The sequence below is a fragment of the Eupeodes corollae genome, chromosome 3 (assembly GCF_945859685.1).
Source record: "Eupeodes corollae chromosome 3, idEupCoro1.1, whole genome shotgun sequence".
In the NCBI taxonomy this organism is placed as follows: domain Eukaryota; kingdom Metazoa; phylum Arthropoda; class Insecta; order Diptera; family Syrphidae; genus Eupeodes; species Eupeodes corollae.
In genome coordinates this window covers 78,614,415-78,635,064 of record NC_079149.1, presented here as the reverse complement: position 1 = coordinate 78,635,064, position 20,650 = coordinate 78,614,415, and the positions used below count along the sequence as shown (strand labels likewise).

Below are 20,650 nucleotides of genomic sequence, written 5' to 3'. Positions count from 1 at the left end.
AAGTTAAAACTCAAAATAACTGTTAACAATAAATTGTATGATGATTTTGAAAAGAACAAATCTTTTTCTTTTAGATACAGTTTAAAGCATTTTAGTATCTTCCATAGTTTCTCTAAATTCTCATTAGTTATGACTTACGAGTATGAGCCTTTATTTGAATCTGTATGAAGTTTCGAAAAAAAGCTTGAATTTAATACTTTGATAGTTTTGGAAAGTGCGGATTTAGAATCGAAACTAGAATTTGTATTATTTGTTCAAGTTTTAAAAATACTTGTTGTCATCACTTGATATAATAGACAACAGATTCGTTATAAGAACAAAATTTATTTTCAAACCGTTTTGAAAAATCATTTAAGCAAAAATGGTTTAACGTTCCTTTTAAATTCTTGTAAGACATTTGAAATGTAGAAAATCTAGGTTTTTTTCGAATATTATATGACATAATATAAATATTTCCACTGCGTATTAAAGAAAAGGATTATAAATTTGGAAAACCATCAAAGATCTTATTGACAAAATCTACTTCATAAATTTAAACAGCCTCAAAAAGCCTTGTATACGTGTTTTTAAAATTTAAAATGTGGTATCTTAAAAACCTGTCGTGATACATTAATTTTGAAGTTGCATTTTAATTGAGACCATCAAAATCCATTGGAAAAGTGTAATTTGAATGCTAGTAAAAAAACCTTGTTGACGAGTGTATATACAGAGGAGCTGTTCCATATGTGATTAACTTTACAAACCGACCAGTGACCACCTCTTTATTGAGTTAGTGCCCTCAAACTACAAATTATTTTTGTATTCAATTTTAATCCTGGAATATCTGCCACGCTCTCTCTTTCTGCAATTGCAATGTTCAAGAATTCAAAAGCATTCCAATCCCTCCTTTCCTTACCCTTACACTGTTTATCTGGCATATTAAGAGTAAGCGTGCAAGCCTTTATGCATAATGTTTATCAACGACGAGTGCAAGAGCTGCAATTGTTGGGCACGATGAGGAAATTTAACTTTCTATTAGAAAGGTAACCAATATCAAACCACTAATATTAATATTTTTCGAGATATTAGTCGTTGAAGTTTTCAATACCAAAGAGCTTGTACAAATGTAATCGTGATATGACAATCTTTAGTTTTTCGAAGTCGGGAAGACGGAATTGTTGGCTTTCGTCATCTATATTGAATAGATCATCCTGCCTGACAGCAGAATTATGTTCATCGTCGCTGCTATTTAGTCTTGTCTGCAAAAGTGATACTTAATAGATACTTACTTAAATACTTTGCGTAGGTTTTCAACAGATAATCCGTCCGTATCCGAGGCTTGTTAGAGTCACTCTGGCACACGACCTTCAACCTGAATGACCAGGTCCTTGATTTGAACTCCAAAGGCAATAGCTGGCATTTGATTGAAAACTAAATTCTAAAAAAAAAACCGTTAGCATCCGGCAGGAAAACTAAACTCGTTGGGAGAACGTAGCAAACGTAACCCAGCCAATTTATCATGAATATATTTACTAAACAAATATTGGAATTTTTGGTTAAATGTCTTGCCTAGTTGAATTGGGGTGTTAATACATTACTTGTTGAAAAAATTAAATCATGATGAGAGATGGCAAAATCTTGCCTTTGATTGATAACTAGCGCTAATAAATGGTCACGGTTTACACTTTACAAACATTTTTTACTATGACCGATGTTGGTCTATCTCCCCAATATTGCAATTTCATGAAACAAGTACTAAAAATGAAAAAAATAATAAAATTAACGGTAATATTATTATTTTTTTAAAGCCAATATTTTTTTCTTTTAAAAATACTTTTAAAATTTGCAAAAAAAAAAAAAACAAACAAAATTGGTTAAAGTAATTTTTTTTAATACTGTGAGATTTTATATCATTTTTACTTCCGACATATAGGAACTAAATGGCAAGTTTTGCATTCATAAAATAAGATGTTAATCATACATGACATTACGATTGTAGGGAAGGCGAAAAAAGTGATTCCGTCCATCTGTCTGTCTGCCCACGCTACTACATCCCAAACCATGGGGTAAATTAAGTAACAACTTGGAAATTATAGTTTTGAGCCGATTAGAGTTAGGCGTTTTTTCTTTTTTTTTTATTTTTTAATAAACATAGCAGTGGGCCCCAATAATACAATTTTTTGGCTAATAATAATCGAAAATTCGGATTTTATCGAATTTCACGTGGCTTCTTTGAAATAAAAAATAATATTTTTGTACACCACCTAATAATGAACCGATTGGAATAATTTCTGAACAAGCTCTTATGCTGTCTTAATAATATTTGATGGATTTGGATTTTTAAAAAAACATTTAACATTTGTTTTCAAAATTCGATATCTGAAATACGGGTCAATATTATTTAACGAACATTGAATGTAAAACGTTTATTAATATGTTTAATCTAAAATTTAAAATTTTTATTTATGCAAAATTAATTTAAAAAAAAAAAAAACCTCAAACGATTTTCGGAAAAAATTTACAATTCAAGGTTTTTTTTTAAATAAATGGCATTTAAATTTTTAAAGACAAAATAATTGTATTGGTTAATTTTCAAATTTTAAAATATAAACAGAGTCTTTGGACTAGGTTTTTTCATCTTTGGGTCATGGGCTTTCAAGTTAAAAACTTTAAATACATAAAATATGTTGCTATTATCTATCATATCTGAAAAGGCTATATTTTTTTAACTAAGTTATTAAGATTTAAGTCTACAAAAAATAAAGCTTGTATAAAGCCACAATTGAAGAAGAATTTGGTGCCAACACACAGTCTAGGTCGATGATATTTAAGGTCGAAATGCTTCGAATGAGAAATGGACGTTTATTATTTTAACTGTGAATGCGAGTACCTAGCTGTAATCTTTTTAGTGAGCTTGAACATCGAGAAATAGTTAACCAAACAACTGTTAAAAACAAAAAAAAAAAAAAATGGGGTGGCGCAACAGTCCGATGTGAACCAGGGCCTAGTGACTTACAACTCTCAATCATTCCTGTGTGCGAGTACTGTTGTCAGGAATGGAAGGGACCTACAATTTTAGGCCGAATCCGAACGGCTAGTTTTGAGAAAGCACTTTTTTCATGACAAGAATTACTCTTGAAGGATTTGTCAATTCCTCGCAAGAGGCAGTACCCGCGAAAATTAATTTTTTTTTTTTAAATTAAGGTGGCACAGGCAGGGATTGAACCCAAGACCCCTTGCATGACTGTCCAACGCACTAACCATCATGCCACGGGTACTACGTTAAAAACAAAAAAAACAAAAAAACAAAAAAAAGCGCTATTAATTTATTGAATGGATGTGAAATTAGGAGATGCAAAAAATATCATACGATGGGCAAACTTTCTATTTAAGAGCATATTCCGGTTTGTATCCGCTCTTCGAAAAAACCTTGAAAATGCAAACTAACTATTCTCTGAGCGTCTTCAAGATGTCTGAGTCTCAGTTTGGAAAAGAAGGTAGTTTTTGAAAGCCGTACAAAACGGCTGCAGCTGAAGTTTCGAAAATTTGGCAGACTGAAACAACGTGACTTCAAAAATGGTCATATCTTAGCGAATAACTCAGTCATAGCTTCATACCAAAAAGACCCTACTTACGCTGGAGTGCAGTATTTGCAGCTTAAGGAAATAGAAGCCCTTATAATTTCTTCAGAATGTGCCCAACTGTAACATAATCGACCATTTTTGTAACAGATTTTTTATCAGTAGAAGAAATTCTTACCTAATCGAATTAGGCGCACGTTGTCAAATTGTACGAAGATTGCGTTAATGTAGATTTCTGAATACATATATACAAACTAACTTTTGAATGTATCAATTTTTTTCTTTTTCTTTTAACCTCATCTAACTCATTTTTAAACTAATTCAAATTATAATGGCACATTACAGTATTACAAGTTTTGTATTTTGTGAAATTAAGTAGGTCATAAACTATTGCAACAGCTAAACAACCTTTCAAACTATATACACTTTGACATCAAAATTAGACTCAGTTTTACGACGAAACAAGATTTAACAAAGTCAGTACACATTTTTCGAAGGATTTCAATCAGGGCTCTTTGACGTTAGTTATAGCTATCATTGGGTAGGTTCAGGCGACATAAGGGACTTGAAAGTTAGGCAAGTTTCTAGAATCTGATTGGCCAGCTAGCAAAAAATTGCCTTCCAATTAAGGCAACTTTATTGGAAAGTTAACTGCAAAGTTAGTTAAGAAAAATTTTCAAAAAGGGCCGGTTATAGCTAGCAGTAAAATCCATCAATTAAATTGAAAACAAGAGGAATCTGAAATGTTTTACTGATGAGCGTTTATAACAATCAATAAATTTACGTCATTAAATTAAATGTCACTTCGAGGCTCCGCGCCTAAGACAATTTTTTTACTATTGCTTTCATCAGTAAAATTTTTAATGATATGACCGGAACAGTAAAAAATTGAAACACGAACAGTAAAACGAAATGGAATTTTGTTGGCTTTTGGCACTTAGCTGTTCAGTAAAAAGAAATTTCATCATTAAAAAAAAACTAAAATTCATCTTATTGCATCAATCTTTTGCTAGAAATAAATCTGTAACATGTTCAAAAACTAAAAACAAATTGTTTACTGATAGCTATGTATAACCGGCACCTAACTATGAAGTCAAGTCAACTTATGTCACAATGACAATTGATGATGTTTTTTAATTCAACTGAAAGCGGATGTTTATTAACCATGAATTATTTATTTTCCACTTAACCTTTTTTGTAAAAGAGTTTCTTGTCAAGTTGGAAGAGAAATATGTAATATTTATCTGCAATACAAAATACAAATCGTGATGGATTTGAGGAGTGCTTTGCCGACAATAATTTTTTGATAGTTTTTGTACAATGAACCGAAGGTAGAGATTAGTGAAGTAAAATTCCAAGTTTGAAGATTATGACAGTTGAAAAACTAACTAGTTGCCTTGGTCAAAATCAGAATGCAGTTGACTGCAAATGGAGTCCCTAGTGTTTTCTGCACCTGCCCATTATTGAACAAAAAACATTGGAACTTTCTTCACAGATCGTTTATAGCTATCATTGAAAGTTTCTGTCATTGACAAAATTTCCTGATTGAAATCCACCGAAAAAAATTTATTGACAGAAATCTGTCATTGGAATTGTGTGAAATTGGAACACAAATCAGTGGAATGATTCGTTTCACTTTTGAACATAAAAGTATCAGCTATTCAGGAACATGAATTTCCGTCCGAAAAATACATTTTTAGAGAAAAACAAATGCGCAAATACCCTTTTTTCCTCAAAAAAAATTCTTTGAGTGATTTCCCATCGATCAGTATATAATTTTCATTTTTAATTTAAAGGAAACATAGTCAAATATCGATTCAAACATTTTTCCGGATCGATTTCAATGATAACTATAACTCTAATGGCCCCTTAATGCGCAAGCTATCATTTATTTTCCACATTGAAAACAAATATTGGAATTTTTTTTTGTTTCTTTCTGTTTTGAAAATTGACCGTGGCGTTCTTTGTATAAATCTTCAAATAGTGTGTCGTAGAATCGCTCTTTTGGCAGGTACAGTATTGTCATTTATATTTCACCCTTTTTTACCACAGTTTCCAAAATTGTGAATGTATTGTTCGGTTTCAGGGTAAAGTATTTTTAATTAAACAAATAAACCAAAAACAACTCAACAAAATATTGAACGGGTACGAGTAAGGAGACTCTTGTTTTATTTATGAAAATAGGGGCGCTGCTTGTCTTCGTCTTGTCAAAAAGTTTTGGCACCCCGAAGAGTCCGCTGAAAGATGTTATTTCTTCAGTGCATCACAAATCGGATTATTGATCGATTCATCACAAGACAATTTGTTTCCTTTCCTCATTTTTTTGCCAATTTCTGTTCAGGACATATAAATTCAAATGCAAAATCGTTTCGAAGATTACTTGGCTTCGAGTTAAATTAATTTTAAAATGTGAACTACCCAATTATCAAACTGGTATCAATGAAAGTTGTTCCATTTTCAAAATAGTATCGAATTTGGCATAAAAACTGTAGGTCCTCTCTCTCTGATATTAGTCGCACACATAAATATTTGATAGTTGTGAGCCACTTGGCCCTGGTTATCAACGAGCTGTTGGCTTATCTATTTCATTAATATATGTATTAAATCGTATTTTAAGTATGTATGGGTATTTTAAGCTTGTGGTTTTCAAGAAAAAATAAATCGCATATATGTAATCCACAAATGTGTTTTTTTCCATGAATGTATCTTTTTTAAAAAGATGAGGGTTTGCCATTATGTTTAAAAAAATTATTTCGATGAAGTGGCCGGATGTCAACAATAACATGCCGAATATCCTATTGCAAGGCGCCAATCGTCTCGGACTTATCTGCGTAAACAAGCGACTTAACATAACCTTACGAAAAATAGTCCACCTGTGTTAAAAGTTCACGCCACTGGCCCAAGACACGAGATAATGTACTCATCAAAAGATTCCTTCAAATAATCGGTTGTTTCGATGAGCCACCAAAACCAAACCATTGTTTTGGTTAAACATTTGCACAATTTGCAAATTTAAATGAGTAAAATAAATCAATTTATTCGAGATCCAAATCTGTCAAAACAAAAATTTTCCCAGTTCTTGCATCCCATCGGGTAAAATAAATTGATTTATTTTTGATTTAAGATAAAATCTTCAGATCTGGATTCTTCGTTAGATTTACCCCTCTTTGCATTTGCTTGAAGGAAGTCTTAATTTACCCATAGAATAACTTTCCAGCCAACTTTCCTTAATTGAAAAGCAATTTTTTGGCAGCTGACCAATCAGATACTAGAAACTTTCCTTACCTTTAAGTCCCCTATGTCATCTAACCCTACCCATAGTTTGAAAATTGCACGTCTAAAAAACACCCATTATTTAAAATTAGTGAGGGATTCATTTTTTTGAGAAAAAAAGGATCAGGTTTCAAGATATATTTTTCCTAGGATCTCAACAGAAAAATGCATTTAATGTACCGATCCCCAATTTACTTACATAAATTCATCAGCATCTAGCTTTTGGTAGAATATATTTATTATAGTCAGATAGCTTTTTTAATTATCCGCTTTCGCTTTTTGTTTCGATTATCAATCTATGCCTGATAATGTTTGCATGAGTTTTTTTTTTTTAAATGTGAATAATAATCCAATGATTTAAACTAATGTTTATAAACCCAATGTACATAGTCTATTTATTGTATGTATCAATCATACTTGAAACATATATTTACAGGCAACGTTTGGAGCTAATGCGGGAAATGTACCACAATGAAGCCGAACTGAGTCCAACCTCTCCAGATTACAATGTTGAAAGCCTCACTGGTGGTGATCCGTTCTATGACCGTTTTCCATGGTTCCGAATGGTTGGTCGATCATTTGTTTATTTAAGTAATCTTCTTTACCCGGTTCCATTGGTTCACAAAGTGGCCATTGTTAACGAACGAGGCGACGTACGTGGATATTTAAGAATTGCCGTTCAGCCTGTTTTGGTCAGTCTTTCATTTTTTTTTTTCATGTTAATTTTATATTAATTTTAAAATAATATTTAAAGGATGAAGAAAGTATAGATTTTAATAACGGTGTTAAGCAGTCTGCTCGTCTACTCTTCGAAGAGGAAGCTAAGCCCAAATATCGTTCAATAACAGATAAAGAGGAACAATACATTGAAGGGAGATTAGATACCAAAATCGAAGGTGAGTTAATGCAAAATATCTGAGTTTGCATTATTTTTTATTACTTTTCGATCGAAAAAATATCATATTAAGAATTAGAAATCGAAGATGCAGATTCTGGACGTGGTGATTCAAGTGTGGCATCCGAGTGCCAGGAGGCAACTGATGAACTGGCGGCACACCTTCAAGTAGGTAAAGAGTTCACATTCCGTGTAACAGTTTTACAAGCAACTGGAATAAGCGCTGAATATGCAGATATATTCTGTCAATTCAAGTACGTTAAATAAATGCACTTTTTAAAATATATAAGTACAACCAACATCGAATATTTTCAGTTTCTTGCATCGCCATGAGGAGGCATTTTCAACAGAACCTGTTAAGAACTCAGCGTCTGGTGCTCCACTTGGATTCTATCATGTTCAAAATGTATACAATTTTAATTGTCCTTTGTTTTTTTAGTTTAAACATTTTTTTTTTAGATTACTGTTCCAGTTACCAAATCTTTTATTGAATACATGAAAACCCAACCTATCATGTTTAAGATTTTCGGGCACTACCAAAATCATCCATTGCATAAGGATGCAAAACAGGAATTCGTTTCAAGACCACCACCAAGACGAATGCTTCCACCCAGTATACCAATTAGTCAGCCAGTTCGGAGTCCTAAATTTGGGCCGCTGCCATGTCCACCATCTTCAACAGTTCTGGCAAAACATGATGTCCTCGTATGGTTCGAGATATGTGAATTGGCACCAAACGGAGAATACGTACCATCAGTGAGTTGAAAAACAAATAATATTTTATAATATTCCTCAATTACGATCAAGTCATCAATTCAAACATTCAAATTTTTCACAGGTTGTAGAACATAGTGATGACCTTCCTTGCCGTGGTCTATTCTTATTGCATCAAGGCATACAGAGGCGTATTCGCATTACGATTGTTCACGAACCAACACCTGAGGTCAAATGGAAGGAAATTAACGAACTAGTAGTCGGCCGTATTAGAAGCACTCCTGAGTCTTCAGATGATATTGATGACGATTCGTGTGTCTTATCTCTGGGTCTGTTTCCCGGTGAATTATTGGATGTGCCTGGAGATGACAGATCATTCTATCGTTTCGAAGCTGCGTGGGATTCTAGCTTACACAATTCAACGCTTTTGAATCGTGTAACACAAGCTGGAGAAACTATTTATATAACTCTAAGTGCATACTTAGAGGTAAAATAAAACCCAACTCTTATTTTGAGTTTCTTAATTAATCTCATTTTTTTTAGTTGGAAAATTGTGCTCGCCCAGCAATAATTACCAAAGATCTGAGTATGGTCATTTATGGACGGGATGCTCGAACTGGACCACGCTCCTTAAAGCACTTATTCTCTGGACAATACCGTAATCCAGAAGCAAATAGATTATCTGGAGTTTATGAACTTTCTCTTCGGAGAGCATCTGAAGCAGGTAGTCCAGGTAGAAATTTCTAGCGTAGTTGTCTATTGTAAAACTATTTTGTTGCTTTTTGGCTTTGTTTAAATTCTTGTAACAAGTAATGCAAAAAATTAACATATTGGTTTTGTGCACATGAATCTTATCTTAATAAAGGAGTACAACGCCGACAGCGACGAGTTCTTGATACCAGTTCAACATATGTTCGTGGCGAAGAAAACCTACATGGTTGGAGACCACGCGGTGACTCTTTGATATTTGACCACCAATGGGAGCTTGAAAAGCTTACACGATTGGAAGAAGTTGGCCGCGTAAAACATTACCTTTTACTGCGAGAACGCTTGGGCATGGACATGAATCCCAATCCGACCACAAAAACAGAAAAAGATGTTTGTAATCTTGCTGCTAGAGCTGGAACCTCACCAGTTCATATGATGATTTCTCCTTCTCCACAAACACCTGTCAGAGATCCTCAGCAAATGATACCAGATAGAGAATACAACCAAAAGGAACAAGAATTAATGCTCAAATGTTTAAAGTTGATACAGGGTAATGAATGTGGATGGAAAATAATAATATTTAAATTTAATGTTATACTTATTTAGGATGTTACAACAACAAACCTGAACTGACAGAAAACTCTCAATCAGCATCTGATGCATCACCAGCTGATGAAGGATGTGCTGATATGACCGCCAGTTGCATTTCAGGCAACTCTCTCGAGTAAGAGAATCTTACTTATTATTGAAATATGTATAACGAAACTTCATTTCTGTTCAGGCTTTGTTCTCCAGACCGAATAGACGCACCAAATGGCTGGGAAGCACCAGCTCCAGCAACCCAGCCTGCACTTCCCTTAAGACTTTATGTACCCGAATTGGAAGAAATTCGAGTGAGTCCAGTTGTTGCACGGAAGGGTGTTCTTAATGTCTTAGAGCATGGTGGATCCGGTTGGAAGAAACGCTGGGTGGTAATGTGTTTTAAGAATAACTTTTTGGATAGCTATTAAACAAATATTTTTGCAGACTGTTCGCCGCCCTTATGTTTTTATTTATAAATCAGAAAAAGACCCTGTTGAGAGGGCAATACTCAATTTGGCTACAGCACAAGTAGAATGTAGTGAAGATCAAGCAGCTATGGTCAAAATTCCAAATACATTCAGGTGATTTTAAAATCCTTTATCTACATTAAAATAAAACACAAAATATTAACTTGTACATCTGTGTTTTGTTTAGTGTTGTAACAAAGCATCGTGGGTATCTTTTACAAACACTTGGCGACAAGGAAGTTCATGATTGGTTGTACGCTATAAATCCTTTATTAGCTGGACAAATAAGGTAAAATATAAGCTTTTTAAATATTTACATATATCCAAATTAAGTTTCACTTAAAGTTTGCAATTGAGTAGATATTTTACAAGCTTATTTGTTCTTTAAGGTCAAGACTGGCACGACGAACACTAGAGACTGCATCCCAAACGCAAGTTACTCAAAATTCAAACAAATGAGATACAATAACGATGGAATCCGTATTAGTTTATTGAAATAAAATGTTGAATCAAAGTCTCATTCAGCTTATTATATCTTATCTAAAACTAAGCTCTCAACATTAAATGAAGAAAAAACAACAAAAATCCAATCATAAAGATCAGAAAGTACTAAATTGTGGATTAATAAACTAATATGAAGATTCATGGATTCCATCAATATTAAATGAAAGAAAAAAAAAAACACATAAAAGTTAATTTTATGAGAAAAAGAATTTTAATTATGAACATAACCTATTAATATTCGATATACATACATATTGTTATGTTTTCTTTTTTATCTTTGAAGACTCAAAAAATCATAAGTATATCATTTCTCACTTAAATAATAGTTAAACAAAAATAAGTTCAAAATATATTTATAAATTATATTGTACATAGTATACATATATACAAGTTTCAGAACAAAATATTTATTTACCGGTAAGTTTATGGTTTTGATCGGTGATATAGTTACATACTTATTTATGAATTTTTTACAACATTAATTATTAATGTATACACTTTTTTAGATTCTATTAATTATTTACCAAAATGTTAATTTTTGTTTTAAGTTAAGTTATTATTTTTCTATGCACTAATATGAATTCCAAACTTATTTTGAAAAAAAAAAGAAAACCAAAGATAATAGAAAATATATACATTTATGTAGATGTATTAAAAAACACAGTAAAACATTATTTTATGAATATATATTTAGAAACATATATTGGTAAATATATATATGAATATAAATGTGAACATTTTTAAGTTTTGTTTAAAATTATAATTTTAATTACTGAAAATTATACATAAATGAACGATAGTATTAATAATTTAATTTAATTTCAAAAAAAAAATATTTTTAAAATAAATATATGTTTAAAATATTTCAATATTAACAAAATATATATACAGAACGAATGAAAGAAAAATATTTAGAACATTAAATAGATGCAACCAGAAAAAAGAGTAAAAATAATATTGAGAAAATAACTCGTTAGAGTAAATTTATTGAGTGGTGTGAAAATCAAGGAAAAGGATGGTTAAATAAAAATGATACAATAATAAATATGCATTAATTATAATTGTTAAACAAAATATTATCGAATATAAATTTTGTGCAATGCTTACATAAATCAAAAAAAAATAATTATTTTACTTGCATTTACATTTTTGTTTGCATTTACAGATTAATACTGGAGAATATTTTATTTTGAATCCCAATAAGAAAGAACAGGATATAAGATTAACTTACTAACTATGAATATTTAAAAAAAAACATCAATTGGGCTACTTATATGAGTAAATAATCAAGGTAAAATTTTACAATGAAAAATTATCGTTGTACTAAACAGAAAAAGATGATATGTCTAATAAATGATGAATGACTGGCTCAACTACTCGTATAGTAATATGTTATCTACTTTAACTATAATTAATTTACCTGTTATGAGTCTGGTAGTTTTAGGGGTATACTTAGCTAAAGAGAAGCTTGTATGAAATACAAACCGAATTAATCTTAAATCTTGAGAAACAAAATCCATCAGCTACATAAAATCCGATTATTAAATACTTAAAACGATCACACGTACCTGAGTGGAATTTGTTTGTGTTATCGAGTTGTATGAACAATATTCCTGATTTCAATCATTTAAACAAAATGAAATTAGCTTCACTCAAAAATGAATATATTTGATGCAAACAAATATTTAGATATTTGCTGATTGTCTTATTTTCTGTGTTAGGAAATTTGGTCAGTAAAATTCCAATCGGATTTTTTGAAACTTCGAAAGGTAAAGAACCAATACTTTTCACTTATCCTTATTATTTATATTGCAATGAGAGCCATTCTGCTCTAAAAATGACATTTCTGATTTTAATTAAATCCGTATGATATTTTCGATAATATTATGTTGTCAGTTCCGGAAAGAGAAAAAGTAAGTGGTATTCATTAAGACCATGTATTTGCTTAGAAAAGTTGAATGTTTCTCTAAACTTTAAATTGAAATAGAACCTTGAGAAAGTAAGTACCTATGTATCAAAGATTTAAATAAGTATTTTCGAAAAATATGATTGCATACACTCGTATTTTGTTCACGATTCCAAATACACTCAAGCAACGTCAATAACTTTTTCAAATCGTAAGTAGATGTTCTCTGCTATACCATACCCCACACACTGAACTCTGTTTTTCGAATACTCGAAATAGAGTGAGTATATTCGAAATAAAATGGGTACTCAAAAATATTGTGAAGGTTATGAATTGAGATCTATCATGTGTTCCAGTGCCTAGTTGTATTCAATTTTATCTATGCAGTTTATTAGTGTTTTTTAAATTTGCTATGATAAGTATAAAGTAGTACCCATGGCATGATGGTAAGTGCGTTGGACTTTAATGTCAGAGGTCTTGGGTTTGATCCCTGCCCATGCCATCTAAAGTTTTTTTCAGGGGTACTGCCTCTTGCGATGAATTGACAAATTCTCCAAGAGTAATTCTTGGCATGAAAAGTGCTTTCTCAAATAAGCCGTTCGGATTCGGCTTAAAACTGTGATTCCCTCCATTCCTAACAACAGTACTCGCACACAGGAATGGTTAAGAGTTGTAAGTCACTAGACCCTAGTTCTCAACGGACTGTTGCGTCACCCAATTTATTTATTTATGGTAAAGCATTGTTATAAGTATAACAATAACATCTCGAATATATTTATTATATAGTTGGCGGTAGGTAGTCACAAGATACGATAAATCAACAAATGAGATTTGATATAATGGACAAATGGGTTAATTGATTTGTTTGTGCTAATTACTCATATTAACCGAAGCTCTTTTTCATTTTAGTTTTGTTTTAATTTTATTAAATAAATTTAATTTTCAACATAAAATACCATTCATCTTTCAATCAATTGCATTTTTTAAGGCATTCCACATTTTTAGATAACGTGCTGCAGATAATACAAATCAAATTATTATAACATCACAAATATCAACTACCAATGCAAACAATAGGTTGGCTTGGCCAACCCATCGCCATTATCGACCATCAACCTTAAATACAAATATAACTCAAATGCTTGTTTTTAGTTTTATATTTTAAATTTAGTTAAACTTCAAGTAAAATTTGGCTATGATCAAAAATTTTAAGTGACTTATCATTTAGTCTATTTCTTTAGAAAGAAAAGAACAACACTAATGAGATATGAGGCTTTTTAAATGTTTTAGTAGGTAAATGAAAACATCTTAATTGCTAAGTCAGAGTGCTATTTGAAAACAATTTCAAATTTTTTAACTTAAAAAAAGACTATTCAAACTCATCGTTCATATAATATCGATTAAAGTAGATAAAAAAGAATTCAACTCTGTATAACATAAGTCGTGATTTTGTAAAAGTTTTTCCAATAACAATCAAGTAGTTTCACTACACTATAGTGTTTGGTTCCTACTTGTTTTTTACAAACTAATGGGTACATAACATTCTGATTCTTTAGTTCAAAACTTGACAACTGAAATTGGTTTCATCTTGTTTTATACATATATTTAAATTATTGAAGAGATATTGTAAATTTACTGGCTTATCATTGTATCCAAAACAATTATTTAAGAAAAAGCTCATACAACCAAGTATATACATTTTTTTTTCAAAAAAGGTTGTCAAATCCTTAATTTAATGTTTTTCTTGAATAGGTATTGAGCTGAAGGCTTTTTTGTTAATGCTTTCATAATATCTGTTATTTGTAATTTTACTTTGCACCACTTAATACTAAAAATAAAAGAGTGGGTACTTATAAATTTTCTTCATACCAAAGAAACAAGCAAAATATGCTACAGTCTTTATACTCAATATTTGGACATGTATATGTATGTAACTTTCTAGCGGCAGATGCAATATCTTTTGCACATTTCAAAAAGTTAAAAAATTCAAACTCAACATGCTAAGGTAAAATTAAATCTTAAATTTAACAGTCTTAACGACTTTTAAACTAAAATTGCAAACAAAAAAGTGGTGAAATGTAAATACACATTTTTATTTTAAAATTGTTTATGAATAATAATGACGTTTTTAAAATTTCTAAGCTTCATTCACTTGATATGTCAAGACGTTATTAAGAGTGGCCTCATAATTCAAATTGTTAAACATATACGTTTTAAAAATATCTACGAATGTCTTAGCTGAAAAAATTATGCAGATTCAAATTATCTACACATACAAATAAAAGTAATTTTAAAAATTAATATTTTGTGAAAGAAACGAAAGTTTGTATCATAAAGTACCATTATGTATGTATGTGTATGTCCGTATATTTTGAAAAAAACGTGTTCAGGAAAGAAATCTTTTAATCGATATCATTTAATAATTGAATATGTAACGTCTGCAATAAGGTTTTCATATTATTTAATATTTATTAGCTGCTATGTAAATATAACTATTTGTTTTTGTTTAAATATAAATCGAAATAGTTATTGCAAGTCTTGTAGAATACACAATGAATTTACTCCTAAATTATTGTCTTTGTAAAATCAAAGATCCAAAACGAAAAATCTTTCGTAAATGATTTAAGATCACTTTTGACGTTAAGATTTTTGGGAATGTGGTACTGAATAATTTCTTAAATTAGTGTTTTCTAAGCTTAGCTTGATTAAAATTATTCTCTTCCAACTTTTGTTCTGATTACGTGTAATGTAAAACAATTAAAAAGAACGGAATTCCTTTTGAAGAGTATAATCAAATAATCTTAATTTGAAAATAAAATGTGTGAAACTTTAAAAAGTTATTTAGAAATAGTATATACATATATATAAACACTACATATATATAATATATGTTTGAAAATGATGATTATAACTATTAACATCAATTTTATTATTTTAAAAGTTATTATTATAAATTTAAAATAAATTAAAATATAAAAAACATCATCTCAATGGATAGAAAAATTAAGGAACACTATTGAAGCTAGATGTGTTATCTCATGATATTACATGGTGTATCACTATTATAAAATAAAAAAAGCTTTAAATCAATCTATGTTTTATTTTACTCGTATTAACAAGATTTAAGAGGTAACATGTCAGAAACTAGTTAAAATGCTGAGAAAATTAATCGTTATGAAAAGCTATTCCTTTATTTCTTCAAAGTAATACAAAATCATATTAATTACAATGAAATAACAGATTTTTCGGGGTTTCAAATTAAGAAATTGGTCCAATCACTTACGACCTTTTGAGACAAATATGAGGAAATTAAACAATATTAGTTTAACAAGAGTGTCACTTTTGCTGTTTTTGGGACAATTATATTATTGAAATTCGTGTTTAAATCTCAGTTCTTGAGCATTTAAAGCAAATTCACTTCTAAAGTAGATTTATGTTATTTTTAGTATTGTAGTATTCAACAGAAAATCAATTTTGAAATAAATAAAATGCACGACTGGGTCACTGTCTAAAAATATGTTTAAAAATATTTCCTGTATTTTAAGATTTAAAAATGTAACTTATTTTTTTCGAAAATCATTTTTAATTTTGTCTTAGAAATATTTTTGGAAAGCACTTAATAAAGTGCTTACATTTTTTTTTTAGTTTTACATTTTAATTTATTGAACCATACAAATTTATATACATTTGGCTTAATTCTAACATAAATAATATTTAACAATAACTTTAATTAAAACATTTGTTGGCACATTGATGACTTACAAAATTTAACATGTGTTTAACATGAAGTCGATGGGTAAAAAAAGAGTGTCGTTGGCGAGGTTCATCTCGGGTTGTTCAGTCCCGGTTATCCTGATGGAGGGTGGTTGGGTGTGGCGGTGTTCAGCCGCGGTTGTATGCTGACTCCAGGCCAGCATAAAAAGAGACGTCGTCGTCAGTGGGGAGTTTGTCCAAGATATCCATACCACAATGGTATCTCGGGTCCGGGTGTCGTTCCTGATTGGTCACCCTTCTCATTAATTGGTTAGGGTGGCTGGCGACTTTGGTGATTATCTTCCTTGCTGCCTGTGCAAGCAACTGGTCAAGTGGCTTGATTTCAGCTTCTTCGTAGACTCTACGATTACTATAGTGCTTCTGTCGTTGGCGGTAGAATTGTTGATCGGTGCATATCCTTAGTATCTTCCTCTCGAAGAAAACCGTAGGTGATAACCGGTCTTAGCAGTTGTTTGTATATCAACATTTTCGTTGGTTTACTTAATCCAGTTTTCTTCTTCAAGAGAGGAAGAATTCGATGAAGTGCGATGTTGGCTTTTGTTATCACAGCCTTAGAGTGAGGGTTGAAGCGCAGCAGCTCATTGAAGTGTATTCCCAGGTGTTTAGCGTGCTTCTTGGCTTTAATCCTTGATCCATCCAGGAACGTCAGAACAAGGTTTCGGGCCACTGCCGCCGATCTACAGCGGCTGTTGTTGGTGACATGTCTCCGGAAGCATACCAGTTCCGATTTGGAGGTATTTATCCTTATGCCCCACTTCTGGTAGTACTCGTAAAGTCTGCTTATGTGTGCTTCTACTCTTCGGGCTGCGATCGTAGGAAACATGAAGGACGAATAGGTGAGTGAGTCATCCGCAAAAAGCAGGTTCTCACAATCCGTTGGCACTGGCTGGTCAGATATCATCAGGCTGTAGAGGAACGTTCCAAGTTTCGATCCTTGGGCGATTCCAGCCTTTATGTCTCTAATCGTTGACTTGTAACTATCTATTTCTACAAAGAAGTTTCTGAAAGAAAGAAAAGAAAACAAAATTTTTTGTATTGGCTGTGGGATATTTAAAATTCTTAGCTTATGGATGAGGGCCTCAATCCATACGCTGTCGAAAGCTTTCTCGACATCCAGAAAGCATCCAACTGTAGCTCGGTGGCTTTTGAGAGCAGCGGTGACGTTGGACTGAAACTTTAGAAGTGGATGGATCGTTGAGTGGCCTGTGGGGATCCAAACTGCATGTCGGGGATGATGCTATGCTCGTTGCAGAATTTCTTCAGTCTCCTTAAAATGACTTCTTGAGAATTTTGCTGATATTGTTAAGGATTGAGACAGGCCTGTAATTGGAGATCATATTCCACTTTTTTGGAAAGTAGCCCCTGTTGATGCAGTTATTTATGATAATAGTCAAGATTATCAAAAAAAACTTAAGGAAGCCTTTTCAGGATATAGTTGGAAATCCCGTCCATTCCAGTTGACTTCTTCGGCTTCAAGTTGTTAATGATCTCAGCTATCTCCTCAGGATTGCAGAATTTATGGGTATTGGCTGGTTCATCGGCTTTGCAGTTGTCGTCAAATTGAACTTCAATGTTTGGCTGTTGAATCAACTGGATGGAGGTTTCTACTTCGTTGAGGAAGGCTTGGTCCGTTGATGGTTTTGGAGTAAAACTCTGTTCAAAGTGTTTGGCAAAAGCTTCCCCTTTGTCATTCGTTGAAGTTAGCTCAATGTTGTTGCTCATCATGGCTTCCGGAAGTGGTTTTCTCCTACCGATGAGGCGGTTTATTTCCTTGAAGGCGTTTGGTCCCGGTTGTATCTCCCTCAATCTCTTTTTGAAGAAGATGTCGATGTGTCGGATGGAGTTTCGGAACATGATGTTCAAACATTCCAGTTCGCTCTTGACAGTTCGATATTCAGGGTTCACCCTGTTGAGTTCCCTCTGATGGATCCTCTGAAGGCGCTTTCGCAGCCTTTGTCGGTGGGAGTATAGGTTTTGAACATATTCCGGGAGGTGTTGGTATCTGTCTTTCGTTGTCCTGTGAATTTTTTGGGCATCAAGTGCAAATGTAATGGTTGATTCCATGGACTCGACAGCCTCATCAATTTCGTTTTCTTGTAGGTTTCGGTTCGCTGGTGGAAGCACCAGGTTTCCTTCGATGTAATAAAGTCCTTTTAGATATAACCCCGTATTTATAAAGAAAATATACATAAAATTAGTTACTTTAGCTCCCGTGTTTACGAAAACTACACCATGGAATAAGAATTTTCCGCACTCAAACTAAATGCAGTTGCCTACCGTTCCATTTGAGTCCGGAATATTTGTATTCCGATGTGTACTTTTCCTAAACACGGGATCTGAAATAATTAATTTTTACTATGTTTTCCTTATAATTACGGGTCATAATAAAATAAAATTCGTTATCGAGTTTTGTAAACAAAATTAATACTTTTTTTTAAATAAAAAAAATGAAATTTTTGATCATCAAAAATCATCATCAATTTGATCTTTTGATCATCGACAAGAGCTTGAACAGAAACAGAAGATTATTGAAATCGGTCCTTTAGTTATGTACTATCACATATTTTTTTAGGGGTCATGAACCCCCCCCCCCCCTGGGAGATAATTTGTTTGCTTTTTCGCAGGAATTCCCTTCAATTCAAAACTAATCGTATTGCGTTAATGAATATGACCCCCATTATATTATAAATTATTTATTTTTTGTGTATCAAAACATTTGTATTTTACTTCCCTAAACTTTATTACTAAAAGTACTACTTTAAACTGAGGACTGGCCCAAGAACATAATATTAATGGGAAATTCAGACTTATCCAAAAACACAGCACAAATTTATCAACTTTGCAGGTACATTTTCACATCTTAAAATATAGGAAATATTTTTAAAAAGCAAGAAATTAGCAAGTTCTAGCGACCCAGTCGTGCATTTTATTTATTTCACAATTGGTTTTCTGTTGAATACAAAAGATTTTAAAAAATTAAATAAATCTACTTTTGAAGTGAATTTGCTTTGGATGCTCTAGAACTAATATTTAAACACGAATTTCAACACTATAAATGTCCCAAAAGCAGCAAAAGTTACACTTTTGTTAAACTAATGGCTAATTGAAAAACATAATAAACGGGTCATATCTATTGATATACAAGCTTTGAATCTCTTGATATTTGAAGTGAAAAGAGATTCTGAAACATGTTATTTTGTGAGTGCCACACAAACGTTTCTTCCCAACTTATTTGTTTACATTAATTTGTTTTAATTTAATTTTTTGTAGAGAAATAATGTAGGTACTCAAAAGCACCTATTTACTTAAATTCAAGAACCAAACATTTTTTAAGTTTTGTTGACTCCTTTAAGATCAAAATACGAGTAAGCAAGCTGATAGCGTTAGTAATAATAGAATCCCGAAAATAGAGTTCGAAAAAACTTCGTCAAAAAAGCCCGATATTTCTTCGTATCACTTTCTGGATTTTTGAATTTTTTAGCCTTCTTAACAAAAATAGAAATGGATACAAGTTTCAAAACAATTTCTTACATTTCTGCGTGAAATGCAGCAAAAACCCTCTAAACTATTGTGTTTTAGCTCTTTAATATGGCATATTTAGAAAACTTTTGGAATCTGGGAATGCTTTCCTTTACAAAACATTAAAAATATTTTTAAGTGGAGAGTAAAAACTCATCTAAATGTGATGAAAAGTCTGGATCCGCCCTTAACCCAAACTCGCACCTACCATTATTACTAGATATTAAAATAAGACCACTCAAGCAAAAAAAAATAAATTAAAATAGTAGTTGTGGTTTTTTTCAATTTTCTCAAAAACTTAAAGACTTAAATCATTTAGTTCGCAGTTTTTGATAAAAAAAAATAGACAATAAACTTTAAAATAAAAACAATAGTAGATAATCCTGAAGTATTGAAAAATTAAGGCCCAACTATAATAGGCATAAGCAAACATAAGCTTATGTCAAAAACCCAACGAAAATTCACTTAAGTTTGTGATATTAAGCGGATAGCCATAATGCAATTTTGCTCACGTATCTACATGTCAGATTTTACTTATGCGGCGAGCGACTGGAATCGCTCTTGCTTAAGTTTCCTTAAGTTAACGAAACTGAAAAAATTTAATGAAACGGAGCTAGACTCCATTATGTTCACTCGTATTGAGATTCTTTGTATTCGCACGTTTACTTATGCGCGCATATGCTAGCTTATGCCTATTATAGTTGGGCCTTTACACTGTAAACCTTTTTTAACTTTTTTTACTCAAATT

The 20,650-nt window shown here is 31.8% G+C and overlaps 1 protein-coding gene across 7 annotated transcripts in view; it reads left to right on the top strand.

Moving 5' to 3' along the window:
* Nucleotides 1–14,314, top strand: part of LOC129949116 (kinesin-like protein unc-104) — a 40,834-nt gene extending 26,520 nt beyond the window's left edge. For 2 of the 7 annotated variants that reach the window (XM_056060374.1, XM_056060378.1), the window contains 13 exons: nucleotides 7,270–7,525; nucleotides 7,588–7,729; nucleotides 7,802–7,982; nucleotides 8,044–8,134; nucleotides 8,188–8,484; nucleotides 8,567–8,929; nucleotides 8,986–9,175; nucleotides 9,308–9,700; nucleotides 9,757–9,874; nucleotides 9,932–10,121; nucleotides 10,177–10,313; nucleotides 10,387–10,488; nucleotides 10,589–14,314. In XM_056060374.1, coding sequence (XP_055916349.1) covers nucleotides 7,270–7,525; nucleotides 7,588–7,729; nucleotides 7,802–7,982; nucleotides 8,044–8,134; nucleotides 8,188–8,484; nucleotides 8,567–8,929; nucleotides 8,986–9,175; nucleotides 9,308–9,700; nucleotides 9,757–9,874; nucleotides 9,932–10,121; nucleotides 10,177–10,313; nucleotides 10,387–10,488; nucleotides 10,589–10,658 — 2,530 coding nt within the window. In that variant the 3' untranslated portion in view covers nucleotides 10,659–14,314. The remainder of the gene's footprint in view (nucleotides 1–7,269; nucleotides 7,526–7,587; nucleotides 7,730–7,801; nucleotides 7,983–8,043; nucleotides 8,135–8,187; nucleotides 8,485–8,566; nucleotides 8,930–8,985; nucleotides 9,176–9,307; nucleotides 9,701–9,756; nucleotides 9,875–9,931; nucleotides 10,122–10,176; nucleotides 10,314–10,386; nucleotides 10,489–10,588) is intronic. The other 5 variants (XM_056060380.1, XM_056060379.1, XM_056060377.1 and 2 more) reach the window with 4 other exon arrangements.
* The last annotated feature ends 6,336 nt before the right edge of the window (nucleotides 14,315–20,650 follow it).